The sequence below is a fragment of the Oreochromis aureus genome, linkage group 3 (genome assembly GCF_013358895.1).
Source record: "Oreochromis aureus strain Israel breed Guangdong linkage group 3, ZZ_aureus, whole genome shotgun sequence".
Classification (NCBI taxonomy): domain Eukaryota; kingdom Metazoa; phylum Chordata; class Actinopteri; order Cichliformes; family Cichlidae; genus Oreochromis; species Oreochromis aureus.
This window is the reverse complement of record NC_052944.1, coordinates 94,603,777-94,627,701: the sequence shown is the minus strand read 5'-3', so window position 1 is coordinate 94,627,701 and position 23,925 is coordinate 94,603,777. Positions and strand designations below refer to the sequence as shown.

At 42.8% G+C, this 23,925-nt stretch overlaps 1 protein-coding gene across 1 annotated transcript in view; it reads left to right on the top strand.

The window, feature by feature from the left end:
* Positions 1–7,864: 7,864 nt before the first annotated feature.
* Positions 7,865–23,925, top strand: part of LOC120438472 — a 67,250-nt gene continuing 51,189 nt past the window's right edge. Inside the window, exons 1-3 of the mRNA XM_039608871.1 lie at positions 7,865–7,984; positions 9,704–10,048; positions 12,543–12,878. Of these exons, the coding sequence (XP_039464805.1) occupies positions 12,662–12,878 (217 nt within the window). The 5' untranslated portion in view covers positions 7,865–7,984; positions 9,704–10,048; positions 12,543–12,661. The remainder of the gene's footprint in view (positions 7,985–9,703; positions 10,049–12,542; positions 12,879–23,925) is intronic.

Genomic DNA, 23,925 nt, shown 5'->3' with positions numbered 1-23,925 from the left:
GTTTGTGATTATGACGGGTATTGTGTTGACTGTGGGAGAGAGAGGTCCGAGTCCAGAGTTTTGTGTATTACTGTTAAAAGTGGAACAAATGTAGGAGCTGGGACCAGGACATCAGTCAGTGGAGGACAGATCAGCGGGTAGTGTCGGTTTGGGGTAATGACAGGGCCGTGTGCGGAAGTGCTGTACGCCAAATACCAAATTGGCGGACAGCAAATGGCGTCCCCAGGCGTTGAGATGAAGTCCGTCTGCCCCAAAAAGATGTCTCCTCTCCCAGAAGGCATCAAAATTGTTAATAAAACCCACACTGTGGGAGACACAGGCGGAGGAAAGCCAGGTGTTAAGGCTGAGCAGCCGGCTGAAACAGCCTATCCCTCTGCCGCAGGTGGGGGTGGGCCCGGAGATAAAAGCACTCACCTGCAACTGACCAAGGGGGCTGAAGAGTTGGAGGAAGTCCAGCTTCAGCAGCTCAGATTGCTGTTTGGGAATGTCATTGGTGCCGATGTGGATGATGAGCCGGTTGGCCTGTGGGTGGGACGCCAGGATGTTGGGAATTCTGTCCACTATGTCGACAACGGTGGCTCCCGGGAACGACAGTGTGAGCGCCCCCCTCATCCGCACGTTCCTGACAATGGAATCCCCGAGGACCAGCGTGGAGAGAAGAGATGCCACCGGGGACTGCTGGCCATCTGAGACGCCTGCGCCACAGATGAGATCTGATGCTGTTGGGGGGACAGATCTCCACATGCTACGTGTGCTTCATTAAAATTCGTTGACTCCAACTGACTGGGTCAGTGTGTTATTCCGATCTCCCACATCTCTCTCGTCCTCAAAAATGAACCTTAACAAGTTACTAATGGTGTCTTGAGAGTGGGTGGAAGACTGAGCAAAGCAGATTTACCTGAGGAAACAAAACATCCTGCAATTTTGCCAAGAGAAAGCCATGTTTCAAAGCTTATTCTTCAACATATTCATGAAAAGGTTGGTCACAGAGGAAGAAATCACATACTTTCAACCCTTTGCCGTCAATACTGGATCCCTCATGCTAATTCAGCAGCTAGAAAAATAATCAAAGACTGTATAGTGTGTCAAAGACAACCGAAAAGGCCAGGTGAGCAGAAAATGTCTGATCTTCCTATTGACAGAATTTCACCTGATCTTCCACCATTTACTCATGTTGGTGTTGATTATTTTGGACCAATAGAAGTAAAGAGAGGCAGGAATCTTGTTAAGAGATATGGAGTTCTTTTCACATGCCTAACCTGTCGTGCAGTCCACCTTGAGGTGGCACATTCTCTTGATACATGTTCCTGCATTAATGCCATCAGGAGATTGATCTGCCGCAGAGGACAGGTCAAAGAAATCCGGTCGACAATGGAACCAACTTTGTCAGCATGAGTTAAAACAAGCTATGTTAGAGCTAAACCAAAGTAAAATCCAAAAAGGTTAAGCACAGGATGGCATAAAGTGGACCTTTAACCCGCCCTATGGGGCCCATCATGGTGGAGTATGGGAGCGCTTGGTGCAAGAAATAAAGAGAATATTATGCTCTATCACAAACCAGCAAGTACTAGATGATGAAACCTTGCATACAGTTTTGTGTGAAGTGGAGGCTATACTGAATGACCGCCCAATCACACCTTCTTCTGATGATCCCAATGATGTAGAAGCTCTTACTCCAAATCACTTGCTCCAGTTAAAAGGCAAACCTGTGCTGCCACCAGGTTTATTCAAAAAAGAGGATCAGTATCTGCGAGGACGATAGAAACAAGCCCAGTATATTGTGGATCTATTCTGGAAAAGGTGGGTGAAAGAATACCTTCCTATGTTGCAGGAACGACAGGAATGGAACAAGATTCGTAGGAACTTTTGCATTGGTGATGTTGTGCTTATTGTTGATGGAGCTGCACCAAGAAATTCTTGTCCCATTGGCTGCATCACTGAAACCATGGCCTATGTACACGTAGTAGTTCGCCGTGTTCGAGTTAAGACACGAACAAATGAGCTGGAGAGGCCAATCAACAAAATATGTCTCCTGGTGGAGGCCATCTAGAGAAAACAATGAATGTTTGCCTCCAACTGAGCCAAGTTCTGGAACCTGTGGCTCTACATTTACACTGACACTCACTTTGCTCTACACTCCATTATCCAACATACACCTTTTTTCAATACACACAAAGCAAACACATGAACAACAAAGACTTGAAATCGTAGAACAATGACCTTTTCTTTTGTATGTTTTTTAAAAAGACATGTATGGACTAATGAAGTAAATTATTGGTATTGCATTTTGTGATGGCCACTTAGACAGATATAATTCATGTTACGCAGGAATTAGGGGCCGGAATGTTGTGGCCATTTTTGTTGAATGTTTATAAAATGCAATTTGTATTCATTTTAGTTCTTTCTTTAAAGTTGTAAGAATATACTGACCTAGTTTTGTTAAGTAAATTTGTAATTACTTTGGAAATGTTTTTGGAAAGTGATTGGTTTATTAGCTTATGGACCCTCCCATTAATCAGGGCATTAAGAGCACCCTGGAGGGGTGCACAAGAGCTGCACACGATGGAGCCTTCATCACAAACACTCTTGCTTTAGCTGTAGCTGTATACACAGGTGTTAGCACTAAGGTAGCGTCAGACTCTGATCTGATTGTCTTTTCAGACTGTGAATGTCTTTGTGAATCCAGGGCAGCGAGCGAGCACCACGTTTAGTCCTGATCTTAAAAGGTGCAGTTGAGTCTAAAGTGGATGTACAAAGGAGGTTCAGATCATTCAGAGTGTTTGTGTGTGTGAGGGAGGAGGAATACCAGTGGTGGTAGGAAACACTGATGAACATGTTTCTCCTGTTTCCTCATGAAAAGAGCGTCAGCGTACTGACACAGCTTCTTTTGCCTGATCACTTGGAAAAATGATCTCAAACAGAATCCATCAGTGATCAGATAGAAACACATCAGCTCAAAGCCTGGAGTTCATACTGAAGCCCACAGTTATATGTAGGCCAACAACACGCTGTTTGAAACCAATGAATTTACTGTACTGAGGAACTCTGTGGCAAATGAGTCAGTAAGATCATCAACATGGATCTTAAAATCAGCAGCTCAGATCATGTGATCACACATAAGAACCATGGAGCAGGAAACATCTGAGAGTTCAGCTCCAACTCTGATGGAGTCTTAGGAGGGCGGAGATACCTTATGGTTCACATTTAAAGTGTTCCAGCTCTAATGTACAGCTGTCATATTAGAAATAGAAGCAGCTCTGATTTTAGTGCTCAAATAAATCTATGAAGTTATGAATTCACACATGAACAGTTTTCTGCAGCGTTCCTCTCGGCCTTATTTGCAGCTCCACTCTTGTTTTTGCTCTAATAATTATTTCTCTCCATGAGCTGTTTCTCTGCCTGAAGGAGGCGCCACTCCATCGCTTCATTTAGTGCAGAACAAGAGTCACATGATGCTGCTCTGTGAACACCAATCACACTTTGTACAGCTCATGTTGGGCCTTTCTCAATATGCGTACTTGTGCGTACTTGCGTTCTCATGTACTCCTGATACGTCATCAGTCGGAGACCAAGTACTGTTCCAATTCGAAGTACGCATCAAGCCGAGAACGCAAAAAAGTCCCGGATGTGTTCTCGCTCCGCCCGTTTTATTGAGCATGCATCGGTGTGGACTTGGTACTGCTAAATATCCCAGAATGCATTTCGTCCAAAACTCAACAGCAGACTCCTGGCACATCGGGATCCCGGTACAAGTTACAGCGCTGAACCTCTGTGTGAAATCAACCATCTGTCTTCACACGAAGGGTGATTCTGATGGGGCCGTACAGTTTTTATACTGCGACAATAACAAGCATTATTATGTCCATCTTCTTCCAGAACCAACATGGCAGTCTGCTGTATCCCTACGGATCCTTTCTTCATTCATGTCCAACCTCGCCTCGTATTTGCTCCTTCCTCTGTAAGAAAGAGAAAAGAAAAACACCTTCCTGCCTAGCCTTCATTATTTAATATTATCCTGCTGCTGATTCTAAGATCTAGTTCAGGACATTCTGTTCAGACTCCCTTTAGTTCAGAGAATATCTTTACAACCATTATCTAGTGTGATGTGTAAGCATGCAGCAAAAGGACCCTCAATCACTCTACGTCTGCTCTTCAATATTTCAGCCCAGTCTGGATGAAGCTTTTGACCCTAAAAACACGAAGCACCAACTCGATTACAAACGCACGGCATTGTGTATATAAAAACAATAAAACAGCTTTATTTAATAATTTTCAACCCTAACAAGTGTGGCTGTTTAAATAAGCCAGGCTGCTATTTCAGAAAATGCTGACCTGCTGTTTCCAAACCATCTCTGTGGTTTATAGAAAAGTACATTTTCAACATGGACCAAAAACTCTGAGCAATGTTTCCAGCAACTGTGCCATGAAGAGTTAAAGTAGCTCTGAAGTCAAATGGCTGTTAAACTCAATCCTTCTGAGGACTCTTCATCAGGCTCTCATCTACAGTACTGTGGAGATTATTTACATGTTTGTGTGATGAAAATAAACTTGTATTATCAGCAAAGGTGGGTATTTTTGGGTAGAATATTAAATACAGAGATGTGATAATATTTAATTTTTTACTCTGAGATATGAATTACAGGTGTATATCACTCCCTTCCATACATGCGAGTGCTGTGGCCCTGAGACCATTTGGTATAAGCACCAATAAAAGTCCACACTCATCTTCATTATTAAGGTGTGAGCTGGTCTTAATTAAAAGAGTCCTCAGACCTGGGCTGTGTCCCAATTCCGGGTATGCACGCTTGAAGTACGCATTTCAAGTGCGAATACGTCACCGCCACGCGACGACGGCAGTCCCAATTCAAAGTGTACTTCAAATGCATACTCCAAATGCGCCGTTGATTTCCCCAAATATCAAGCGTGGTCCGGTGTACGCTTCATGGTTCCATATATCCCACAATCCATAGTGCGGCGGTGGGTGTGGATAATTTTGCAACAAAATACGGCAGAAGGGAGCGGCCGAAGAGTGAACTATCAAAAGCAAGTACTGAATATTATGTCACTTATTTATGTGCGAATGTTTAAGAACATTAAAACATTACTGTTGGCCACATGTCGGCAGAGATGTGTGACAATAGTGATGTTTGTACTTTCAGCGTCAGCTTGGTTTTAAAGTCTCTACTTCTAAATATATATATAGTTGACCTTAATCTTACAGAGAATGTGATGATTTTATGGATAATTAAAGTGAGTCATATATCCACAAACACAACAAGCTGAAAGTCAGTGATGCTGCTCGGTTTGCAGTCCTGAATATCACGGCACAAGCAGGATTCACAGCACTGTTAATGTTAGCTATGTTATATTGCTGCCTCTGTTCGGTGGTGTCGAGCCAAACGGACTTTAACGTGTGTTTGAACGAGCTGACGGTTCACTCGTTAAGCTGAAAGAAAGATGCTTTAATCACAGGAGTCACACACGTGTCCACTGTACCATCTGGGAACTCTTCTTGTTTAGCACTCGTAATAACACAAACACTAAATCCTCCTTCTTGTGCTGTTTTGTAGCAGTGTGTACACCTGAGACTGTCACCTGTCTGTCTGTCCTGCACTCTCTCTCTTTTTCTTTCTCTCTGATTGTGGAATAAAAGTATGAACATGTATTTATAAGTTACACTTGTGTTTGAATCCTGCAGCTTATCACACATTTGATTTCCATGTGTGACAACTGCAAGTGTCCAGAGTGAGGACAGACTGAGGGACCCACTGCTGCACATCATCTGTGAGGCTTTGCACCCCTGATGATCCACCAGGACAAACTCAGCAGTGTGTGAGGAAGAGGAGGAGGAAGAGCCAGCAGCAGCTGACAGATGAAGAGAATAGACAGACTGTTCCCTGTTTGTGAAGGACTGCTAGGAAAGTTTAAAATAACTAATTGTCTGTCCTGAATTAGTCTTATTAGGTAATGTTCAAATAATTATATCATTCCAGGGTTTTCAGTGTGGGAGAAAGTACTCAGGGCCTTCAAGTTACACACTATGAAAGGCAGCAACAAGTTTAATATTCAGAAACCTAAAGTATGTATCAGCAGCAGAATGGAGCTAAAAATAAATGTTTGTTTCAGTTCTATGAAGCTTTGAGTATTTTGGATTAGTAGTACTGCTGTGTTTGTTGCATCATATTGCTGTAATTGTTTATATGCTTTATATATTCTGAGGTAAGTTGATCTTTAGTGTTACATCATATTCTATAAGGATGTTATGTCTTTGTATACTTTCTGCCCAGTTTGACCCATTTAGCAGAAGTCGGCCTGTTTAAGGCTCTGATATCTATTCTGTATGACTTACAGCAGTTATGACATGGTCTGATTTTCTCACCCAATAAAGGAATATTTCACATATCAGTCTGATCTTCATTCCATCAGAAACAGTTATCAAAGCTTGTACATTTTCTTTTTACACATATATGTGAGCATTGAGACAAATTTAGTAATGCCAAGATATTAAAAGAACAATATTTGTCTCTTATGTATAATACATCTGTATATACACTGTCAGAGATACTTGTCTTTGAGTGAAGATTTAAGGTGATAGGAAATATAAATAACTGCTACTTGCATCTTTGACCCAGAGTTCAAGCTCATATATATATATATGTATATATATATGTAATCTGACAATACATATAATATTGTCCATATTATATTAACATTACCACAGTGAGATGACTTTAGTCTCATGAACAACATTAGCTAATTATTTTTTACCAACTAATGTTGGAATGACTGTTCAGTACAGAAATGAAGCCCAACAATCATGTTTTACAGTCCTGTGGTCTCAACTAATCAAAGTGATGTCATGACAAAAATGAATGACAAACAGAACATTTTTTCTCCTTCATTTCTGTCACACAAAGCTGTATGAAACGTTTCTCGCGGTTAGTATCATGGTTGCAAGGCAACCTGAACAGCGGGACAAAGGCTAGACCGTCCCATTTCACAAGCCTATCACTTCCGCACTTCCCGTACTTGTAGTACGCACCGTATGTAGTACGCGTAGTGTGCGTACTTCAAGCGTGCATACCCTGAATTGGGACACAGCCCTGGACTGAGCTTTAGAGTGAGAGGAGTCCCCTCTCTCCTCAGGGACCGTCTACAAAGTGCAACACCAACAAAACACAATAAAGTTTGGTGACTGTGTTTTTAATGGACATCTACTTTAAATTACTTCCTCAAAGTGTGTCGAGTTCATCACTGTAAATTTATATATTAGTTAAAATGTTGAGAAAAAAGCAGGTACTGAGGAACTTTTATATTTTCCCGGTAAGAAGAAATTATTTAATAATTCTCCTAATTAAAAACATTCACGTTTTTATTCATCACGTCAGAATGATCGATAGGACTGGATGGCCGTGCAGTATAAAGTGATCTGGGAGAAATGCCACTGTATGTGAGTGACGCAGCAACATGTTTTTGTGGTGTTGCACTTTGTGGACGGTCCCTGAGCACTTCTCCCACAACCAGCCACACCTGGAGACCAGCGGTGTTTTTTTCACATCCACATTAATGTTGTGATTCAGCCGCTGATGGTACTCTGATAACCGTTCTTATGTGTTATTGATCCCGGAAGTTCAAATATGTGACATTATTTCAAACTTATGTGGTTCTTTAATTAAATGAAAGGATAAACATGATCCAAACTGAAACCAAATGGAGGCTCTGCTCTTTCCACGGTGACTCATGCACCACCCAGGCCCCGGAGAGTTTATCAACTTCAAGTTCAGACTAAGACTCGGAGCCTGTTGAACCGGTTTACTGGATCAGAGATTGGGCAGGAAATACTCTCTGTTCGTTAGCAGTGAGGCAGGAATGGCTGAGTGTTAAGATGTGGATTCACTCAGTTATGAGCGGAGTGATCAGGACTCTGTGCTGGCTGTTCTGCTTTGAAGGATGATGAAAAAGTTGCTGCCGTTCCTGCTCCTTGGTAAGAAACTCCAAAAATATGGAAAAGTTTCTAAGTTTGGAAACTGCGCATTTCAGACAGGAAAGGTTTACAGCAGCCGTGGAAATGTGTTTCATGGATTCCTGAGTAAGAGACACAGTGATTGGATTAGATTCTGTTATCTCTTTATTGGTTAAATTATATATTTTTCTGCAATTTAGGGAATGCAATAGTGTGTGTGTGTGTGTGTGTGTGTGTGTGTGTGTGTGTGTGTGTGTGTGTGTGTGTTGGGGAAGGTCATGTGTACTAACGAGTTTTTCCACTCGAGAGACTGAAAAGAGACGCGGCCGAAAACAACAGTCAGGAACCAGATGAGTGTAAAAGTCCAACAAGATTAAACTATCAGTCACTCTGTTTTATGTCAGTGTGGATCAGACTTAGTTAAGGTGAAATTAAAGTAGTTTTTCTTCATGCTGTCATGTACAAACACTGGAAAGCTGAGTTCTCTGTCCGTCTCTGATTTACTTTTTAACATTTAATTTGACTAAAGTTCTTTTCTGTTTCTGAAATCTGTACAGAGATCGATATAAGAACGTTGAATTATTGTGGTCATGATAATTTGATCACATGGTAACCTGATACTGTGATAGTCCTAATGTACAAAATTAGTGTTTTGGTGGTTTGTATGAACAGAGTAGCCTGGGATGATTTCCTGCTCTGAATTCTCATTGTTAAAGTATGAGTGATGGTTTGAGACAGTCTATGACCCATGATCATAGTGAAGGATCAGAGGTGGAAATAAGCTGCCATTATGAAGTCCCTTCATCCTGGGAATACAGCCAGTCCAGAAAAGCTAAACATAAATGAAAATAGACAAACCTCCATGTTCACCATCTCTCTATGAAGGAGTGATTAGTCACACTCAACCAACTCATAAAAGATGACTTCGAATGACTGTGAAATATTTTAGATTTATTCACTGGAAAGATCATCAGTATGAGGTCACAGCTCGAGTCTCTCACCCAGTTCTGTCTGAGGTTAAACCAAATTCCTCAACAGATCTTTTTGATACAGACAACTTTCTAAATAATAATCATCATCATAATATTATTTTTAATAATAGTAGTAAGCACATCAACAGTAACTTACTAACACAGGCATGGATCTGATGGTAAATAATATTCTGTTACACACAGATTTCAGGTGGAGTAGTTTGTAATAAAGCAGCCTCCTCTGGATAAACCATGAGCTCCACCTGAGATATCGGATTTATGAAGAGACCAGCTGTTTCATCTACAAGATGCACAAATGCATGAATTTCTATCACAACAGTTCACCCTCACTCTGAAATGTAACAACTGACCTGCTGCTTAACTGACCAGATGGATATCCACCATGTATCATTATCATTAACGTCATGCTAAATGCTGATCCTTTAAAGACTATCTCATGTAGTCTTTAGTTACACTTTATACTGGCAGAAGGGGAGCTTTCATCAGTCTGGCTTATTTAAGGTCACAGTGGGCTTTATGTGGCCCACAGTGTAATAGGAGTTTGATTTACAGGTCTCTGACAGAGTGCAGTTCTTTCGCTCACTTTAAATGTTTAAAAATTAAATTGTCTTTTTTCTTAATTTGTCTTTGACTTCAGACGCTGACCCACAGTCCCTGCAGATAAAATGACCTGTCTCCTGTTATACCACCACTAGGACAAACTCACAGCATGCAGTTAATTTGTGTTACTATTTGTGTCATCTTCTAGTTTCCCAGCATGCTCTGGCTGTGGTGGTGGAGGTGAATGAGGGGGAGATGTCTGTCCTGCTGCCTTGCAAGTACTCGGGTTTTATACCTGAGGACCCAACAATCCTGTGGACTCGCAGTGATCTCAATCCCAAATCTGTCCATGTGAGACAAGAAGAAACAGATGATCTTAGAGGACAAAACCAGCATTACAGCGGGCGCACATCAATGAGGTCTGATGCTCTGGACACTTCAGCCTCACTCTGAGAAAAACCAAGAAAGACTGACACTGGGAAATACACCTGCTCCATCGGTGCTGGGAGAGGAGAAGAATTGAGACTGAGAGACTTACAGCTGCAGGTCAAAGGTCAGCAACAAACACCTTGTGTACAGGTCATGGATCCTTTACAGATATTGAGCTTTAATGCTAGAAACTGTAGCAGAAATGGATCACTGAGAATTTTCAGTTAGTCCTGATGTGAATTAAATTCTCATATTAGGAACCACTCGAATATGTGAACGTATCAGTGTGATGTGTAAATCAGAGTGTAACTAGTTACGATATGTGGTGTGAATAAAGCACGGCGAGTCCACGGGTCACAGTTTCGAGCCATCTTTATTGACTTGCATCACATCACAACACACAACAACCCCTCAGTCCCCGCGTTTTGACACGGCGGGCGTGATTATGCAGGTGCGTCCGCACGGCACCGCAAACCACGCCCCAACACACCATAGTAACCATAAGGGTAGATTTATACATATTACATTAATCAAAGATTGTGTAAGACAGTAGCCTGCTGACATGAATACTTCAAATATTTTATCCTACACCAGATCTGAAGTTAGAAAGTTATACACACTACAGAAGACGTCAGAATTATTGACCCCCGATGAAGGTTCATTTTATAAAAAACATATTTACCAAGTTCTGTTAAAGACAGGAAGGAATTTTCCAAACACTCTGTTTTTGTTTTGGGTAATTACATGAGTTTACTTTACACACAGAAACTAAGTATTTAACCAAAAACATTAATTACACAATAAATATGAGTCCTGGGTTCTGAGCAGGAACAGTTGTTCAAACTGTCCAAACTGATTTATTTTTATTTTTAGCCAGATGGTTTCTCAAGTGAAAGCCCAAACACTTGCTGGAGTTTAACTTGATTGTGAAAGCTTTTGGCATTAGAAAGTATTAAACCCCGATTCTTTTGTCCCCATGATAGAACAGAGAAAACCGACTCATAGTGGTCAAAACATTTATATTTCTTTTTATTCAATCATCTTCCGGAAGAGAGAGACCCCTGCACAGCCCAAACGCCAGTTGCAGGATCTCAAATATTACAAGCTCAACATGTGTCTTATATGGTGTTATTTTGGTACTTTACACGTCACAGTTTCATTACAAACAAACTCCTTCTACTCAGTTCCTCTTTTCTGTGTCTTATTTATATATATGCCTGTGCACTAAAACTTCCTGTGCAGCTTGCAAGAACTCCCCCTTTCTAAGGTCTGTTGCCAGGGCAACCTGTCTAATCTTAGTCCCACTCTGTCTGTTCCCCATATTCTGCAAAAACATACAGTTTCTGGTCAGCCTGTGACCTAGTTAAGTCTGGGCCTCTCATAAAACAATCTAACGAGCAGATACGCATTAAAAAATATCTCTCTTTTTCTTAACAAAAGGTAACTCTGGTAGTATTAGTTTTCTTTTTTTTCTAAAATAATTATGTTTTTGGATAAATGCTTGTGTGCTAATTGTAACAATAGTTATGTAGAACTTTTATCAGCGGGCCGTTGGTGCTTACAGCACGACCTGAGACAGACAACATCTCCAAGTTTAGATTTGGGTGACAGAAACCACTTCTGCTTTAAGATCAGGCTTCCCTGAACATCCCTGAGTCATATATGTCTTCTTACCCACACGGTCTGAGTCAGTCCAGTCTGTCTTACTCTCTTCTGTCTGTTCTTCCTCTCACCCTCAACAGGTTTTGTATGTCCTTCCTTGAGCCTGTTGAAGGTTTCTTCCTGTTAAAAGGGAGTTTTTCCTTCCCACTGTCACCACATGAGCCACTGGAAAGCTGAGTTCTCTGTCCGTCTCTGATTTACTTTTAACATTTAATTTGACTAAAGTTCTTTTCTTTTTCTGAAATCTGTGCAGAGATCGAGATAAGAACGTTGAATTCTTGTGGTCATGATAATTTGATCACATGGTAACCTGATACTGTGATAGTCCTAATGTACAAAATTAGTGTTTTGGTGGTTTGTATGAACAGAGTAGCCTGGGATGATTTCCTGCTCTGAATTCTCATTGTTAAATTATGAGTGATGGTTTGAGACAGTCTACGACCCATGATAACCTCCTCATAGGAGGTTATCTCATAGGAGGTTATGTGATTGTGGGGGCCTTCACTGTAAAATGTGACAAACTCGAATTAATGTTTTCTGGTGTCCATGGGGACAGGGTAGCCATGACCTCACCAGCTGGTAATGTGCAAAGTACCAAATTGTGAACAAATGCAAAATTCCGAATAAAATGTGTTTGCAGGAATTTCTTCCAATTTAATTGTCATTCCCAAAAACAGAGAGTCAAACTATATTATTTTATAATTATTATATGGTATTACTGTGTGCAGGACAGACCCAAAAAGAAAAAAATGTACATATGCAGTTCAGTTACCATGACTACTGACGCTCCCAGAAAAGTTTTACCTTTGGGGCCTGTGTAGGCTAGAGGTGGGAACCAATACTCACTGTTGGCCCCTGTACCACATGGAGCCTAGTGTGGTTGTCTGTGGGAAAATCCACCATGCATTGCCCATAGAAATCTATACAACTGATATTGTGGTTCATTGTTGTCTCAGACCAGCAGGTGGAGGTGAAGGTGGAGGAAGGGTCAGAGTCTGTCATCCTGCCCTGCAAAACAACACCTGACCTGCCTGAGGACACCACAGTGGAGTGGACTCGCTCTGACCATGGACTCATGGTGGCCCATGTGTATTCAAACAGGAGTGACGACCTTAAGAACCAGGACAACCTTTACTGTGGTCGCACGAAGATGAATGAAGACCTGCTGAGAATGGGAGACCTCAGTCTGACCCTGAAATACCCCACAGAGAGAGACAGTGGAGGATACATCTGCACCATCTACAGGGACAAAGACATCCTGAGACAGAAAGTAGTGCTGCACCATGTCAGAGGTCAGTGCTGTAGAAACAGATCAGAGGTCATTATAGTAGACTGAAGTCAAATGACATGTATTTCTTTTCTTTTCTCCACAGAACAGTTTCCATCCTGGGCCACGGCTCTCCTTGTTCTCTTGGTTCTCCTTGTGGTTTTTGGAGGTCTTCTATTTTATTTCCGGCACTATTTTATGTCAGGTGAGTGTCTCCTACTACACTACCCATAATGCCGATGGTTAGCAGGTGTCCTCTGGTGGCTCCTTGACTGCGGCTCACACAAACTTGTTCCAGAAGCTGAAAGAGTTGAGAGTTACAAACAGCTGATACAGAGAGCTGAAGAGAAACTTCCAGGTTTGTTCCAGAAGTCAGAAAACCTCCTTCAGACTCAGTCATTGATCAGTGAAACAGCTCCACAACATGACTTTACTAAACAGTGTGTGTGCTTCACTGCATTGATCTGACACAGAGGCTGCATGTGGACAAGCTGTTCTTCTTCTGTGGTGGTAAACAGCAGGCTGACATGGAAACATGTGCTGACAGTAAATGTTGCAGCAGCTTCAGTAAATGTTCCTCCTTGAGTTGTGCTCAGTCATGTGGTGGAGAGCTTCAGATGTTCAGAGCAGACACATGAGATCTTCATGGTTTCTGTGCTGATGTGTGTGAGACATGGCCGACTGTGGAGGCTCAGTCTGTCTGTTCTTCTGCTCTTCATCCAACATGTCTGCAGCACTTTACAGGATGCTGCAGACTAGTTACCAAAGAACGAGTCAGGAACACATCATGAACAAACTGAGACACAATTTGACTGAGACTAGAAGACAAGGAGGGGACAGGGAGGTCTTGTGACCATCACAACTGCTGCTGAATGTCATCAAGTTGGGCTTTGTTGTCCTCTCAGTTTATCAGGTGGTGGTAGACTCAGGGGTGGAGTCTGTCCTGCTGCCCTGCAAAACCACACTTCGCCTGCCTAAAGACGCTAAAGTGGAGTGGAAGGACAGAGATGACAGGAAGGTCCACGTGTATAAGAACGGCTCTGACCAGCCTGAAGAACAGGACGATAAATACAAGAACCGAACAAAGATGAAGAGAAACTTACTGGAACCTGGAGACCTCAGTCTGACCCTGAAATACCCCACAGATGGAGACAACTCCACCTACACCTGCACCGTCTACAGCAGGGAGGGAAACATCCTGCTGAAGAAAGAAGTGCTGCTCACTGTCAGAGGTCAGTGCTGTAGATGCAGGTCAAAGGTCAGACTCATGATGGTGGTTCAGTCTCAGTGGCTCCATCCAATAATGTTACAGTGTTAACATGTGGCTGTTTCTGATGTTTGTGGCTGTTTCGGTTTTTATTTGATTTCCACCCAAATGTAAAAGCTTCAGCAGATGAACTGTAGGAGCAAAGTTCATGTGTGAGACTTCATCTGAAAGGTAACATCTTCTAGTTTCTGAACATGTGTTTGTTTAGCATATGGCTAAAACACAGGCTAAGCTAAGTCAGTTCAAATATGAGTAAAAACCTTCTTTGGTCCCCATCTATAATAAGTTATATCTGAGTCACAATAACTAGAAGATGATTTCTAGCAGAACTGTGAAAATCTCCCACATCAGCTGGATTATATCTATAGCAGCAAACAGCAGCTGATACACAAAGCTTTGTCTCTGTTAATAAAGTTGGATCAGTTCAAATAGTTTGTTGCTCTGCACTTGAAAGCAGCATGTACTGTTAACAAACGAGAGCTTCACAGAGCTTCAGACTATCTCATGCTCTGTTCCCTAATGTTAGCAAGTTTAGTGACAAGTAAATAACATTTAAAGATTTCCAGGAGGGAAATACTCATGTGTGATTAATTTGAAGTGTTTCAAGGACTCAGTGAGTTAAAAAGTAGGGTTAGCATATAAGACTGCTAAAATTGTTAGCACATATGCGACATTTGAGCTGTGTAAGTTATTAAGTTTAATGTGGAGAATCTAACAGATCTAAGCATGTGTAGCCCACATTCTGAGAAAAGTTTAAAGGCTCATATTTGTGTCCAAAATGTGAAAGCTCTTTGACGCAGCTTAAACAGGCAACTGTTGTCAGTTTAAAGATGTTTGGTCTTTATTGGATAGTATAGAGAGAGACAGGAAGACAGATTGATTTTCTATTGAATGGACTTTTTCAAATCCAGCTGTAGGCCTGTGCAGTGTTGGGGAGTAACGGAATACATGTACCGCCGTTACGTATTTAGAATACAAAATATGAGTAACTGTATTCCGTTACAGTTACCGTTTAAAAAGGTGGTATTTAGAATACAGTTACTTTGTTGAAATAAATAGATTACACGGCGGTACTTTCCTGTTTCGTGTTGTGGCGGGTCAGGACTGTTTGGGTTTTCTTTGACATCTGTTCTGTTGTTCCAGGCGGCAGCGTTAGGGTTGCCATGGTTACGGGGTGACGCTCTCTCTCTGCGTGTTTCCTGGGTGAGAGAGCGCCTTTTTGTTGTTGTTGTTGTTGTGCTAAGCTAATAGGCAGAATTCTACAGTTATAGCTCTAACGAATGTAGCATCATGGGAAGTGTAGTCCGTGCTGCAGGGAGAATGGACTGCCATACTCGTTATGTGTCTGTGAGCGCGAGGAGGGAGAAAAAGGTGAGTGGAAAAGTACGAGCTGTCATCGAGCAGAAACGGGAGCTGGAAGCATGTAAATATAATAATAACCACTGCAGCCAAGAAGAGTGCCTGACGAGCCCAGTTGTAAGTAACCTATTAAGACTCGACTGTACACTGTGTTCGTGTTTTCCTCCGAAACAATAAGTTCCATTGGAGCAGCCTTTCAACGCCTCTCTCTGTCTCTCTCAAGCAAAGTTGACCCACACAACAAAGTAAAGCTACCCGCCGTATTAACCAGAGGTCCCTTTACTACAGTTCGGAGCCGCGGACCTTCAGTAACAGTAATAAATCACACAGCAATAGTGCATTCACGTAGTTGTAAAAAGCATGATAATATATTAAGTAATCCAAAGTATTCGGAATACGTTACTCTCATTGAGTAACGTAATGGAATACGTTACAGAATACATTTTCGGGCATGAATTCTGTATTCTGTAATGGAATACATTCTAAAAGTAACCTTCCCAACACTGGGCCTGTGTTTGTGAGCTCATTAACTGCTGTTTATTTAGAGATACGTGGTCCTCACAGGACAGCCACTACAAACATATGATTTTATAGAATATGATGCATTACTGCAGATTCAACACAATATGATGGCCCTTTCTCAATTCTAAGTACGCAAGTACGTACTCGCGTACTCGGCGAGACCGGACTTGCCGAGAACGCGAGCACGGACTCGGATTTGTACAATTGGAACACCAGCGTACTTGATGATGTCACAGGTCCGGAGATTTTACTGCCGTCCCCTCTTAATTTAACTGTGAGTAATATGTTATGAATCTTAACTTTAATCACAGCCAAACCGATTTACTCAGGAACAAATAAAACACTGAAATAAACCAAAAACTAACATTTAGAAGTGATCTAAGTGACTTATATATCATGTTTAACCTCAGTAGCGAAATCTCTATTAAAAAAATATTGTACATGTCTTAATAAAAACAAGCAGGTGAGATGTTAGAACGCCTTTATTTTCATTTTAGTACAATAGACAGCTGCTGGGGTTTGGGGTTTGTTTAACCTGAGTAGCGAAAAGACCGCGGTGGGGTTGAAAACGATGTGCCGGGAGTCCGCTGTTCTCGCCGGCTCTAGTTATCCTCGACCTCGCTGTCTGCTATGGAGCTGGTGGGTCACAGACGTCTCCGAAAACGTCGGAGCGCGTTTGGAAATATATGATATCTTGATAAATCGAGCAGATATCTGAAGTTTACACAGCTACATTCTCGCTTGAAAATAACTTAAAAGTTTATTTTGTGACCCAGAAAGAGTAATTTTCAAAAGTTTTCAGTCCCGCTCGTCCGCCATTGCCGCGTTTGAGTTTTGGACGAAATGCGTTCTGGGATATTTAGTTGTACCAAGTACACACAAGTCACCACTGATGCATGCTCGATAAAACAGGCAGCGCGAGAACACATCCGGGACTTTTTCGCTTCTCGGCTTGATGGGTACTTCGGATTGAAACAGTACTTGGTCTCCGACTGATGACGTATCACGAGTACACGAGAACGCAAGAACGCACAAGTACGCATATTGAGAAAGGGCCAAAGGATTTGAAATGAGCTCAGCCTTAAACATGTGCAGCAGTAATATTGATCCATAGAACACTGATGGGAACATTTTTCTGCACAATAAGTACTTTGACTTTTCATACTTTATGTACAATTTGCCAGTACTGCAGTTTTGTGTGTAGTGAGGTGTTTTCATGGTGTTTTATTGGTGATTTTAATAAAGGAACGCTTCTATCAAATTCTTCCAAATTTTGTCAAACTGAGCTGTGTGATGAAGTGAGTGTGACAGAAACACTCAGACTGTGTTTCTCTGCTTCATCAAGTCAAATCTGGTCCTCAGAGACTGAATAAAGTCCTGTCCCACTAACAGCAGCTCCAACAGTCTGTTCACTGCTTTCTTCCTGTCAGTCTTCATCTTTCTGCTGCGTCTCCTCTTCACACTGACCACTTTCTATCCAGCAGTGAGCTCCCAGTAAGCAGCAGCATTCAGCCTGTTAGAGTCAACACAAATGTCTCCATCCAAGCTCATGTTGTGCTTTGCTGTCCTCTCAGTCCATCAGGTGGAGGTGAAAGAGGGGGTGGAGTCTGTCCAGCTGCCCTTCAACACCACACTTCACCTCCCTGAAGACATTAAAGTGGAGTGGAAGGACAAATACGACACAAAGGTCCACGTGTATGAGAACGGCTCTGACCAGCCTGAGGAACAGCACCAGGTTTACAGAGACCGAACAAAAATGAATGAAGACCTGCTGAAAACTGGAGACCTCAGTCTGACCCTGAAATACCCCACAGATGGAGACAACAGGACCTACACCTGCACCGTCTACAACAGGGAGGGAAATATCCTGCTGAAGAAACAAGTGGAGCTAAAAGTCAAAGGTCAGTGCTGTAGATATAAGTCAAAGGTCAGAGGTCATGTAGGAGTATATTCTCTAAAAGCTTTTAGTTTGAATCTATTTTCAGTTCATTCAAATAAAATAAATTCTTTGATGCTTTGATCTAAAAGCCAAAAATGCCAGGCGGAGCAACTGTGTGTTTAAATGAACAGACTAAGAAGACCACTAAAAATGATCCTAACTTCAAAATAAAAGCCTCTGGCATGATTTGAAGTGTGGATTGATGTTTGTCTCAATGATTTGGACACTGGAATCATTTCTTCATCTCCCACTTTAAGACATATTAATGTCAGCCTCACATGTCCCACAGTGGACATATTTCTATTTCTAGATTGATATTTGGAGGATTTTCATGTGTTTCTCTGCTGTGTTAAATATCAACACTTCACCGAGTTATTTTGGTTCCTCAGAGGCATGCGATGGAAGACAAAACACTGCTCAATAGACCGTTTAACACTTTATTTCACTTTCACAATACTTCTAGAAGGGAGATGCGTTCTGCATGACACGTTGCCGCGGATCTCAAATTGGTGACGGGCACCTGACAGTTTTATTACCGGGCACCCTATTCTAGTCTAAACAACAGTATTTTCAGCAAGTTTCCACTACAAGATGGTTCCCTGTTATCTACTGCTCTACAGGAAAACATGGGCGAGAGCCTACGACTGAAGGACACCTATTCTAATGCCTTTATTATTCAGGGCTGTGTCCACTTAACACTACTTCTATATGATTATATGGCAGTTTTGATTAATATGAAATTAATATAAGGCACAGTAATAAAGCACTTCAGAAAAGATCATTCCAACATCCCCTCTCTTGGTCTGCCCCCATGGCAGAACAAAACTACTGCAAGTCATCAAACGTAATATCAGCGGATTGCCCCTCCCCGGTTCCCAAGAATGGCATCCTTTTGTCTGCCTCGGCATCAGATCCTCAAATAGCCCGATTAATTACTCTTACCAACAATGCTCTGAGGCAAGGCACACAGCAACAGCCACATGTTACCAAAATAGCTGTAAAGGTAGATAAAGAAACCAAAATAGACATAATAAAACCCTTTCATTGCCCAAAGACAGAGGTCATCCACTCTCTCAACGGATTATTCACTCCCGAATGCTCGTGCATGGTGTTGGACAAAGTCTTCAGGCCTTCCAACGCTCTGGTCACAGATCCATCAGCTGTATTATTAGAAATAAAAGTGCAGCACATATCGCCAAACATCGCGCAACTGCCCCCTTTCTCTGCCAACAACATGTCTAATGCCATTCGATTCTGCACAGTCATAAGAGAGGTGGGACCTAATTGTTCTGCAAACCCTCCTACAGCATCACGGGTTAAATTAGCCAATCTAAGAATATTATAATGGACGTAGGTAATACGATCCACACCCTTATTTGGGGTAATTGGGATAATTCCTGCTATCAAAGGCAAATTCTCAAATTCAGCCGCGATTGTTTTGGCCAACTTACAGTCGTCTGGCACCCCTCTGGGCAAACCAATGCAATCTATATACGTTGGTGAAAATATACAAAGGTCAAATGAACTTGTCAAACGCTTCTTCAAAACATGACGTCTACATCTCTCTGTTAGCTGGGTGCCGGGTTTACCCAATCGCACCCTCTTCTCACCCTGTAGTATTAAAGGGGCTCCCAACTAAGGCGCACAAGCCAGATGTCCCCCTTGGAATTCTCACAAACAAACGATATCCGCCACAATAATAATACAAATCAGATCGTGCCCATGAACCAATATATGTGTCCTTCTCCCGTGAGGCGTTCCCCCTGGCTGGAAAATTTCCACACACCAGTCAGTGGGAATCTTGCCGGCGTCATGCTTGTGGCTGGAAGGTTTTTGATTTGATTTGATTTGATATACCTTTAATAGTCCCACAAGGGGAAATTTCATAAGGCTGCCGACCTATTGCACGCAATGGCGGCGCTATCTTACCCTCCGACCATACATACATTACACAAAAACATCACATGGGGAAGACAGGTCAGAGAGGTATAACAATGGAAAATGCACCACATGAGGAAAGATAAGGAGAAAAAAATAACTCCCCCCAGACTGAGCTCCAACAGGGAGATCAGTTTGAGAACAGAAAAAAACACCTCTGTACATAGCACATGAAAAAAACTCTTAATACACCAAAGAAACACATGACAAGCAACAGGGATGGGTAAAGGTGAGAGACATCCAATGTAGACAGTACATCCGGGCCTGCAGCTTATGCGCTGGTCTCCATGATCCACCGTCAGCATCGGAAGGGAATAAGCGTCGAAGGCGTTTGGAAAGGGAGGGGGGATGAGTGTGTGCATATCAGTGTATATGTATGTGTGTGCGTGTCCAGAGTTCAGCTGAGACAGTGTCCTTCGCCCTGCTAGGCTAAGTAAACAGCCTTCCTGCCAACCCAGGTGGCCTTGCATGGAATGGGAAGGAACAGACTCAACACAGTCATTATCAGGGTGTTTTGTTCGGCTCCAGGCCTGCGACCGCAGCTGGCGCCGAGAGGGTATCCGCATGAAGTGATGTTGCTTTTTACTTTAGTACGAACAGCTCATATGAATTTCAAAGCAGTTCTACGGTCCAACACTGGTCTCTCAATCTCCCGTTGGAGAGCCGCGAGCTTCGCCACACTTGCGTTCTGTGATGTTGTCATAATTGTGCTCAAGGAGCCGATTCTGAGAACTCACGACAGTGTGCCTTCCCGAGATGTCATCCAATTTGCTCAGAGATGTTATTCCGAGCTAGCCCTTCCGAGATGTAATCAGTCTGCACTCAGAGATCTTATTCTGAGTATTCACAGCAGCCGTGCAGTTCTCCAAGATCTTATCCGTGCTGCAATCAATGAGCCCATTTTGAGAAACTCACGCCTCTTCCCATCGTTTCAATCCCAGCGGGCAGCCTTGTGGAGGTTTGAACAGCCGGTTCCGCTTTCTTAATTCTTCGATAAGTCAGGGCCAAGCCAGCTCCGATCAGTCAGAACCCTGTTACCATAGTTCCGAATAGGTAGATATCTTCAGCTCTCAGGCTCACCCGAGCCCAAACTTCTCGTTGAGAAAAGGGTGTCAATTGCATTTAGGGACCAGTTGATCCAATCCATAATTCCTCTTTTAGGTTTTAGAGAACAGACTGTTAGAGAGTGTTCCAGGGAAAGTAATACAAAAAACACGAGACTAGACAAGGACACAAGAGGCTAAGCAGGGAAGCTAAGGGAGAGAAGGAGAGGAGGAGAGGAGAAAAAGTGCGACCGCCTTCGTCAAGAGCAAGAGCAAGATTATCAGAAACAGTAAAGTTAAAACAGGTGTAATTTGCTTTACTCGGTGTGAATGGTCCCACTACAGTTTTATTATCAATTGGGGGAAACAGGCTGGCCAATAACGTTCAGTTGCCCTCCGAAACCACCTCCCTAGTATGCACCTAAACCCCCAGCGGTCCTTTGGATACAGGGGTGTTGGTTCGGTAAGCAAATGTGGTCTGGCCGCCGCGCAGGCCACACTATCAGACCAATTTTGCTCTCGGGAAATTTGAATTAACCAATCTAACCACACATTACTATCCCTATAGGGCTTTGGAGTTGACGTCACAGTGCATTGTGGGATCGCGACGCCATGACAGAAGGAAACAAATCAAAACAAACACACTGTGTTGAAAGCAGGACTGTCAGAACCATGCTTAAAATCAGCGCAAAAGACAAAGGGCTGTATCGCGACCGATTGCGCCCAGACACCAAGAGACGGTACTTGGAAAACATAGCGTGCATCGGTAATGTGGACCCGTATGAAATAAGGCAGTGGAGCGGAAACCCAGACAGCCTACCGCCGTTGTCCTATCCCGATATTTTCGCGTACCTTGTCTGTGGAGTCAGCGCATACACAGCGAATCATTTTCGGAATTATAAATTCCTGGAGGCGCACATCTAATTCACAAATGGTTGGGTACAAGATTTGGCCGTTTTTAAGCCTCCACGTTGTGAATACGTTGACCATATGACCAAGATACAGCCAGAGGTTGCACATAACATTGACTTCTCCTCAGCAGCTGCCCCCAAAATTGCTCTAGATGAAGGATTCACAATTGATGCCAGCTGTGCGTTGCCATGTAAATAGTTTGCATTTCATGTGTACCTGCACATGTACTTGCTAAGTACATGTGAACAGATCTTGAATAAAAAAAAAATAAACATACTTTTTATTTCTGTTTTATTGAAACCACTTTACAGAAAGTACAATTATTTACAATGAACTACACATGCAACACAGCAGTTTTATGAATATTCAACAACAGCAAGTTTCATTTGGCCCTGGTTTGACAACCACACTGGGGCACATATTCCCCAAAACACAGCACACCTTAACATTCTTATCAAGTAGTGTTGTGTCTTCACCCTCACATGATATGATGTCAGATCTTCATCTATTACTTCTGCATGGGACACACCTTCATACTCTGCAGCTGCATAATTAAAGCATGTAAGATAAAATTAGTGCATACACATAAGGTATATATACACCAGTATTCCAGGTGCGTGATTCATCTGAAAGCTATGTGCAGATTAGCGTACAATGAGCGCAATTTTGTATGTTTTTGGGGCGCGGGTTACCTCCGATGGGTGCTCTTTTTCGCTTTCGTTGCACTCGCCTTGCATGCCGTGTCGAGTCTGACCACTGCAATCCAAGCCTGACGTCTTCGTTTAGTGATATCGGATACATTAGATCCCTCCCGTTGCCTCCAGGAGGGGAAACGATGAAAAGAGAGCCCATTTTCCAGCTTCTTGCCTTCCCTATTGTGTGATCTAACGTTGCAACCAACAACACAGTGCGTACGAACCCTAGCTGATGCTTCCGTGTGCTTCGTTTGGCCTACTGTCATGGCGGGAGGGGGTGTGACCCCCCTCCCGTGACATCACGCTCCAAAGCCCTATAGCCAGTCGCCATAGTGATCAGCTGTCTGGGCTTCAATTTGGTGTAATCCACTTCCATAATCCCTGTAGAATTTTCAAACAGTGGTGCCGGGGTTGGGAACAAACCTTGTAATGAATTTCTAAAGTTTACCTTGACCACTCCATGCGGGTCCTCCCCCATCACATCCACCCCTAGGGTAAAATAAACCACCCCATTGGCAATCCCCATGGGTGGAGCCGTCCAGTTCCCCAATGACAGAGTCACTAGATTCTGTTGGATCCTAAAATCTCGCTGTAAATAAAACCTGTCTCCCCCACCCTCTTGATTCTGACTCTGTGGTTTCCAATTTCCAGTATACCCCACAACCTCCGACCAAGCACATCTCCCGCTCAACCATGTCCACCCCTGCTGACAATAATGGGTTAATGAGAGTTTGTAACACACCCAAATATCATAAATCCTATAATTTCTGCCCCCACAATTTATGACTGCACAGAGATCCAATGTGAACGAAGTCGTAGACCCTGTAACGTAGTCCAACTCTACGCCACGGTAATAATTTAAGCAGGTGTCGACTTTACCTGATGTGCTGCTTTTGGTTTGTCTGACCGTGGCCTGGAATGCTGGAGTCACTGGCGTGGTCTGAGGTCTTTCTCCGGGCAACTCATATGCAAGAAAAATCACAGTTACAGTAACAATAATAACAACCCCTAAAGCTCTCATTACTCTCCAATTTTCCCACAACCTCATTTCCGGTCACTTCTCCAACCCCTTACTTTATGTTTAGACTAGAACCTCTGTCTAAGGCGATTGCGACCGTTTATTTTATCTTAGAAGTGACCTTTATCTTCCTGGTCGGGTGATTCTCTGCACCTCTTCTATCTTCGACCTCAGGGGTTGGACTACCCTTCAGTCCGTTGCACAGATCAGAGGATTATTCTGCCCCTATTTCAAAAGATCTGTGTGTTCTGGGGTCACAGCCGTGTTCCCCTTCTTACAGAGCCTTTCGGACCTCCTAGGCTCCTCTGCCACAGCGCATTGACTCCAATGATACCGGGATTCACCTTTCCCTCTCAATTGAACTGCATGCCAGGTCCTT